Genomic DNA, 8,380 nt, shown 5'->3' with positions numbered 1-8,380 from the left:
AGATTCAAGTAACCTCTTGGAGTCCCGGATGATGCATTGCAATTAGCTACTGCAAGGATTCTGAATAGCCAGAAGATCTCATAAGCAAGCCTTTCAGCATGTGGCCGGTACCTGGGACTTATGTTGCTCTTACCAGAGTGCCCAGCAGTGAATCTGAATGATGTTGGACATGTTTCATGTTTCCGAGCCTGTGTCCACATCCCTCAGCCTTGGAGAATCCAATGACCAGCCTTGCAGAACTGGGGCAAACAATCACCAGGGAAGTTCTGACACACGCGAGGCAAGCTCCAAATTACCGTTCACTGTTTCAGAGCTAATCTCTCCCCGGGCTTCACGCCCAGATGGCGTGGCAGCCCCTTGACTTGCCCACCCACCTGAAGACAAGTCAGAGAAAACTGAGACACAGTGATAAGAACAGACACTACGGCTCCACCAGTGCTGAAAGCGGACACTTTATTGGCTGAAAACGGGAGATGCTGTGGTTCATCCAGGAAGAAATGCAGATGCCAGAGAGAGCGGGGAGGGCAGCGGGGATGGAGTCAGATGCAACGTTCAGCAGAAATGTCCCCGCCCCATTCCTCAGGCTGCTGGCAGCTCAAGCTGAAAGAAGAAGGGCGTAATAGTGCCATCAGCAATAATATTTGTACACTAGACAACAGTACCCACAGCTTAAATCCTGGACCAGCTCTCCCTGCCCACCCCACCCCACTCCCACACAGCAACACTGGCATTTCTCTGCGGGCTCCACGCTCATCTCTTCTGCTTCATACCCTATCTGCACCAGGGCATTCCTGGGTGTATCAAAGCCCCCACTGACCACGGTGGCCTTCCTGAAGGCCCCGTCACAGTTTACTTCCCTAGGAACCTTTCTTCCACTATGAAGCCCCACCATGCCTTCTGCTCAGAGTTAAGTGCTTAACACTTCAAATGCACATCCGAGGGGGCTGGAGAGATGGCTTAGTGGTGAACGTGCTTGCCAGTGAAGCTTAAGGATCCAGGTTCAATTCCCCAGTACCCACATAAGCCAGATGCACAAGGTGGAGCATGTGTCTGGAGTTTGTTTGCAGTGGTTGGAGGCTCTGGTGTGCCCATTCTCTATCTGCCTCTTTTCTCTCTCTCTCTCTCAAGTAAATAATAAATAAAAATGTTTAAAAACACATCTGATACATTGGGCTCAAGTTAACTATCTCTGCCATGAATGCTCCACCAAGCAAAGTCTTTTTGTGAAAGTAAAGGTCAACTCTTCTGCTTCCCATGCAGAGAGACTCCTGCTTCTCTCCAGCCCTTCAGGCCACACCGGCCCTTCTACTTCCAGCTTCTGTCCCCCCGCCCCGTGATATAGCTATTCTCTTCTCACTTCTGACTTGTTAAAGTTAAACAACGTGAAAACCCATCTGTTTCTTTCAGGGACAAGTTGATCAGCAAACCCTGCCTCCATCTGGGTCATCTCATGTGTCCACTCACATATGAACCTGTACTGCCCTCTACAGTCTATCCATACCACAGCATATCACAGGAGAGTCCTTTGAAAATGTCAGTCAAAACACGTCTCTTTCTGAGGCCATACCATCGCTGGGTCAAGACATGGCCTGTAAGGCTCCAAATGAGCAGCCCTACGTCCCGCTGACCTCATGCTTCTTGTCTTCTCTCTCTCCCCTGCTCACTTTGGCCAAGTCATACGGCGCTTCCTGAAATGCCCCAGTCATGCTCCTGCCTTTGTACCTGCTGCTGCCTCTGCTTACAACACCTCCTGACATTCCCATCGTGACTTCTCTAGTTTCCATTTCCTTTTAAAAATTTGAGAGAGGACAGAGAGGGAGAGAGAGAGAGAGCATGGCCAAATCAGGGCCTGCAACCACTGCAAATAAACTCCAGATGCATGCACCACCTTGTGCATCTAACTTACGTAGGTACTAGGGAATCGAACCTGGGTCCTCAGGCTTTGCAGGCAAATGCCTTAACTATGAAGCCATCTCTTCAGCCCCCAAAATAAGAAACTCCTTTTTTTTTTTTTTTTTTTGGAAGTAGAATCTCACTCTAGCTCAGGCTGACCTGGAATTCACTGTGTAGTCTCAGGTGGCCTTGAACTCATGGTGATCCTCCTACCTCAGCCTCCTGAGTGCTGGGATTAAAGGCATGAGCCACCATGGCCAGCTCTAGCCTCTATTTTTGTTGCTGAGGTCTTCACCTTCTATTCCATGCAATAATGTCCCCTGTCTCCAGGTACCTCATATTCCCCACCTGTTTTCTGGCTCTCATAGCATTTATGTCCATATAAAATCCTACTAAATTATTTTTGCTTATTCAGTTTATCACACTGTAGACCATAAACTCCATCACAGATACATGTCTGACTGACTAGTTCATGGAGCAAACAAGGCATGTGCCACATGCTCAATAAACATTGGTTGAACTAATGAAACGTTCACCAGCATTGAGGTGCTTCCCAAGGTCTCCCCTTTTGATCTGCTGCAAGGTTATCACCACCCCTGGGTGTCAGTGCACTTTCTCCTCCATCCTCACCTACCTCAGAAGTTGGGTGTGACACAGGACACCTTCCCGCAGCCATTGCGGCAGCATTTCATTAAGCCAGGGCATTGGCTGTCCATCTGACACTGGTCCTCACAGATGCCAAGCTGGGGTAAGTCCACACTGGGACAGGTGCCCGGCTTTTCTGGGTAGAAAAGAAGGAAAGGGGAAGTAGGCTTAGGGATGCAGGGAGCCAAGCAGAAAAGCATGCTTGCTCACAGTCCTTCGGCTGCCTCACCAACAGCAGAGCTGCCGGCCTGAGTTATGTACAGGGCTCGCGCTGTTCCGTCATATCCTGGGAGATCGCTTCCTCCCTCATCGTGTTCCCAGTTGGCTTTGGAACCACAGATCCTCGGTTTGAGCCCCGGATCTGCCATTTTCTAACCTTGAGAGCAATGGCTAGAAATCTCCCAGAGCGCTGGCCTTCATGAGGCTGTTGCAAGAGAAGCCAACATGGATCATTTCTCATTGAAGAGTCAGGCTAATTGGTAATAATGAGTAATTATAACCACAAACACATAATGAGCTTCTGCTGTGTGGCCAGTGGCTGTGTTTAGGCACTATCGGATCTAATTCTCACAATCGCCTGTTTTTGTTTTTTTTTGTTTGTTTGGTTGGTTGGTTGGTTGGTTGGGTTTTTTGTTGTTGTTGTTGTTGTTTTCGAGGTAGGGTCTCGCTGTAGCCCAGGCTGACCTAGAATTCACTGTGTATTCTCAGGCTGGCCTTGAACTCATGGCGATCCTCCTACCTCTGCCTCCCGAGTGCTGGGATTAAAGGCGTGTGCCACCATGCTCGGCTCCCAATCACTTTTTTTATTACATTTTTTTTATATATTTGAGAGAGAGAATGGGCATGCAAAAGCCTCTTGCCTCTGAAAACAAACACCAGATTCCTGTGACATTTCGTGCATCTGGCTTTATGTGGGTACTGGGGGAATCAAAACTGGGTCAGCAGCCCTGCTCACAGCCATCTTAAAAGAAGGAAATGGATCTGTAGCTAATGAGAATGAAACCGAGGCACTATGGGGTTACTTTGCTTAAAGTTCTACAGGATTGAGGCAAAATTTGAACCAAGGGAAATCTGGCTTCAGAGTGTGTGCACTAAACACCAGGCTCCATGCTGTTTCAGAAACTGTAAAGTGCAGGGCATATCTAAAAGATGACACACTTGCGTTCCCTTCATTCACTTCCATAGAACCGCTAAGCACCAAGGCCTCCACATATACTCAGTAACTCATGCATAGATTAAATACATGCACAGACGTGTGCGTGTGCATGCACACACTCACACACACACACTCACACCTGCCATACTCCTGCAGGTGGAGAGAGAGTGAGGCCCAGTAAAAGGTAAAATACAGACACAGAACGGGGTAAGTATAAGTAATGGCAAAGGGACTGGGGAGATAGTTCAGCTGGTAAAGTGCTTGCTTTGCAGTCATGAGGATCTGAGTTCCATCCCTAGAACCCATGTAACTGCCAGGCATGGTGTCACACACTTGTCCTCTCAGCCCTGGGGAGACAGAGATAAGAGGATCCCTGGGTCAGCCACTCTGGCCTAATTGATAAGCTCCAGGCCAATGAGAGACCCTGTTTCAAAAAAAAAAAGGTAACAGGGAGTCAGTCACGGTAGCACACACCTTTAATCCCAGCATTCGGGAGGCAGAGGTAGGAAGATCGCTGTGAGTTCAAGGCCAGGCTGAGACTACATAGTGACTACCAGGTCAGCCTGGTCTAGAGCAAGACCCTACCTCGAAAAACCAAAAATAAATAAATAAATAAGTAACAGAGCTGGAGAGATAGCTTAGTGGTTAAGGTGCTTGCCTGAAAAGCCTAAGGACTCATGTTTAACTTTCCAGGTCCCACATAAACCAGATGCATAAAATGACGCAGTACACAAGGTCACACATGCACACAAGAGGGCGCATGAGTCTATAGAGTTCTGATGTGCCAATTCTCTCTCTCTCTCTCTTGCTCTCTTGCATAAAAAACAAAAAAGGTAACAGCATTCCTGAGGATGACACTCTGGCCCCCACACATGCATGTGCACCTGCACACATATACACATTAAAAGTATTTTTTGGGGACTGGAGAGATGGCTTGGTGGTTAAGGGCTTGCCTGTGAAGACTAAGGACCCCGGTTTGAGGCTGGATTCCTCAGGACCCACGTAAGCCAGATGCACAAGGTGGTGCATGCATCTGGAGTTCATTTGCAGTGGCTGGTGCGCCCATTCTCTCTTTCTCATAAATAAAAATAAATAAATAAATATTTTTTTAAAATATTCTTTTAAGTAGCTGGAGAAGTTGTGTCCTGACTTCCTTCCTAGTGTAGGTTAGGTGATCTCAGAAGATACAGTGCTGGCCCGGGACAGAATGAGAATAAACAGGGAACAATTTACAAAGCAATCTACCTTGTACAGACTGTTCACTCACTCAGGAGACAATTCCTGTGTGCCAGTTTATTTAGCCCTCATATCAATCCTAGTGTTTGAGATTATCATTCCCACTTAGCTGATAAGAAATCAGGGACCCAGAGAGATAAGGCAAATGGCTCAGGACGACACACCTAGGAAATAGTGGGGCTGAGATTCAGGCCTCCCTGCTCCCTTCCTAGTTTAAGAGACCATCTGGCCTATTTCTCTTCCTGCCTGTCCATCTGAGACAAGGGAACAAGGTCTCTATGCACATAGCAACACTGGCCCCTATCATCCCTCCTCCGCGCCCTCTCTGATGTCAGTCTGCTTATCTCCATCTCTCATTCTGGTCCTCCTCTCTCCTGTGCATCCATAGGATCTACATATCCAAAAGTTACCCTTGATAGGCAAGTTGTCCCTCCACCTCTCTGCTCTTGGTGTCTGGTCACTGGAAACACTATTCTCTGCTAGCATTCTTTGAGGAAATAACAAAGAGGAGAAAGAAATGAATCAGGAGCTGGAGAGATTGCTTAGTGGTTAAGGCACTTGCATGCAAAGCCAAAGGACCATGGTTTGATTCCTTAGTACTCCATGTAAGTCAGATGCACAAGATGGCACATGCATCTGGAGTTCATTTGCAGAGGCTGGAGGCCCTGACATGCCTATTCTCCCCACCCCTTCTCTTCCTATCTGCCCCTCTCTCAAATAAACAAACAAACAAACAAATAAATAAATAAATAATATTTTTTAAAAAGGATCAAAGAGTTGGGTGTGGTAGCACACGCCTTTAATCCCAGCACTTTGGAGGCAGAGGTAGAAGGATCTGAGAGTTTGAGGCCACCCTGAGGCTTCATAGTGAAGTCCAGGACAGCCTAGACTACAGTGAAAGCCTACTTCAAAACAAAGTGGGGGGGGGGGGTGGACGGACTGGAGGGATGGTTTAGTGGTTAAGGCATTTGCCTGCAAAGCCAAAGGACCCAGGTTCAATTCCCTAGGACCCATGTTAGCCAGATGCACAAGGGGGCACATGCATCTGGAGTTCATTTGCAGTGGCTGGAGGCACTGGTGCACCCATTCTCTCTCTCCCTCCCCCTTTCTCTGTCAAATAAAAATATAAAATGTTAAAAAACAGAAAAGAAAAGACAGAAAGAAAAAAGAATCAAAGGCGCTGTCTTCTACATGAAGACCAGTAATGATAGAACCTTGGTGTCCCCTCTTCTCTCCACTCCCACCTCACCCCACCCAACCCTCACATCCCCCGCAGCCTAAGCTTTTCCCTCTGGGAAATGGGAAGCGTGGGTTCTAGATGAAGGCCACTTCCTTCCCTCATCAGTCTGTGGTCTGGTGGAGAGCCTTGGCCTCCAGTGAGCACCTCTCCTGGAGCATCGCCAGGACCTCTCTCACACACTCAGTCCCTCTGGGTAGGGGAGATTCTGTTTTACAGATAAAGGAGAGATGGAATGCCCAGGGAGAGTCAACTTTTCCTTAAACCACTCAACGAGGAAGAAACGGACTTTTTGCCAGCCACGGGATGGCAGTGTAACCTTGGGCAAGAGCATTTTCTTTCTGCCTCTCAACTTCCACGGACCTAAAATGTGGGCCAATCTCTCCTAAGCCTGAAAAGTTCTTTCCGTCGGGAGGGATCCGAGGGATTGGGACAAGCCAGGCACCCTCGGTCCATCACCCCAGCCACCCTGCAGTGGCGGAAGGTTCCAAGGCAGGGACTCTGGGGAGGCCTGGGCTCCGATCCCAGCTCTGACGCCAGCCCGGGCATCCAGCCTCCAGCTAGCCTGGGAATGAAACGTCTGCACCCCGGGTCCCCCGGAACAATGTCCTGCTGTGCGTGCCCGGAAGCTCGTCATGCACCAGCGCCTCGAGTCCAGCCCAGAAGTGGGGGGACGGGTGGGGGAGACACCGCCCTGCCCTGGTGCATGCCTCAGTGATGTCTTTGTCTCCCCCCCCACCACCACGCCGAGCGCACACACCTCCGAGGGGGGCCGAGGGAGGGCACGGGAAGATCCAGTTTCATCTGCCTCGGCCTTGCAGGGGTCTCTAGGTCTGGGGGGCGCCCATCTTCCCGGAACCCCCCCCCCCTCAGCCGTGTGCGGCCCCGCCCTGTCCCCTGCCAGGTGGCCGGCTTGGGCGTTACCGTTGGGCATGGAGCAGAGGGCGCTGCAGCCCGCTGGGCAGCACTTGCGGTTGTCTGCGCAGTCGGTGTCGGAGTGGCAGTCCAGGATGCAGTTCCCGTCGGCCTGCGGCGCCTGGAGCTCGGGGCACACGCCGGTTTTCTCAGCTTCTTGGCCTGGGGTGGGGGTGGGGTGGATGCGGGTGAGGGGATTGTTAATGAAGGACCCAGAGGATGCCCACTTCCCACTCCAAGGACCCAAATCTCAACTCCAGTGGCTTTGCGCTCTCGGGACGGGGGGAGGTTGCCTAGGAGTCCCCATAAAGCTCCCAGAGGACCTCGTCTCCAGCCCATGAGGGTTTCGAACACCCGAGAATACAGTTGTCTCTTACTGTCTGGCTGCAGAGCCCTCAGATCCCAGCGGACCGCATAGCTGACCCGCAGGGGACTTTCGATAGCCTGCTTGGGGCGCGCGCGGGGGGCGGGGGTCTCCCTCCATTCCAATCCAGTGTCGGCCTTCAGTACAGAGCTTCCCTGACCGCTCCCATTTGCATCCTTTACTGGTCTCCCCACCTCTAGGACCTTGGACCCCATGCCCAGAGCTTCAAGGTCCACTAGCTTTAGGTCCTCGAGTCTCCAAATTTTAAACTTCACGGGTCTCCCCAGTTCTGTCCCAGAACCCCCCACTTTCTGAGTCCCCTCTACCTGGCTCTATGCTGCGCGCAGAAGGCTCAGCGGTTCCAGGCAGCCTCTCACCTGTGGTAGTGGACAGGCCCAGCAGGAGCAGCCCCAGGAGGAGGGCGGTGGCCCTCGGGACAAGGCGACTGGCAGGCATGGTGCCTTGCTAGGGCGGGGTGCAGGTGTGAGCCGAGCCCGGGTGGGGGGGATTTAACCACGCGCTTGGGGAGGGGCGGGAGGAGGAGCGGGGCTGGGCTAGGGGTGCCGGAGGGGAGCTGCTGGCCGCGCGGGCGCCCTGCCACCTCAGGCCATTTCACAATCCCCTAGGATCAGGTGTCACTCTTGGCCCCGGTGGGAACCAGGAACCAAAGCAGCTTTCAGGCCTGGAGCAGCTCGACCAGCTTCAGCCGGACCCTTGTCCACTCCTCTTTCTCCTTCGCCCGGGCATGAAGCCTGGGACACACACAGGGCGGTGCAAGAAAAGGGCCAGCTCAGGGTTCCTGGGCTCCTTTTGAAAAGTCGGTTTTCCCGCCCTGAACCTCCTGGGGTCCAAGTTTTAGGAGGAATTGGGAGGCAGTTGGTGCTGGGTATTAAGTGGTTGCACGTGGGTTCTGAGTGCAGGTCCCTGTCGGAGG

General features: G+C 51.5%; 1 protein-coding gene across 2 annotated transcripts; it reads right to left on the bottom strand.

Moving 5' to 3' along the window:
* Positions 1–436: 436 nt before the first annotated feature.
* On the bottom strand, positions 437–7,979 carry Wfdc2 (WAP four-disulfide core domain 2). 2 transcript variants are annotated; one of them, XM_004663908.2, is made up of 4 exons: positions 7,824–7,979; positions 7,092–7,244; positions 2,528–2,674; positions 437–600 (listed from the first exon to the last, which is right to left on the bottom strand). In XM_004663908.2, the coding sequence occupies exons 1-3, from the start codon at positions 7,900–7,902 to the stop codon at positions 2,529–2,531; spliced, it is 378 nt and encodes a 125-aa protein (XP_004663965.2). In that variant the 5' UTR covers positions 7,903–7,979; the 3' UTR covers positions 437–600; position 2,528. The 2 variants fall into 2 exon arrangements, with proteins under 2 accessions (XP_004663965.2, XP_045013131.1); XM_045157196.1 differs by having other exon boundaries at positions 7,773–7,927.
* Between the last annotated feature and the right edge of the window lie 401 nt (positions 7,980–8,380).

This window comes from Jaculus jaculus, chromosome 8 (genome assembly GCF_020740685.1).
Source record: "Jaculus jaculus isolate mJacJac1 chromosome 8, mJacJac1.mat.Y.cur, whole genome shotgun sequence".
In the NCBI taxonomy this organism is placed as follows: Eukaryota; Metazoa; Chordata; class Mammalia; order Rodentia; family Dipodidae; genus Jaculus; species Jaculus jaculus.
The sequence above is the reverse complement of the archived record's forward strand: the minus strand, read 5'-3'. Positions and strand labels throughout refer to the sequence as shown.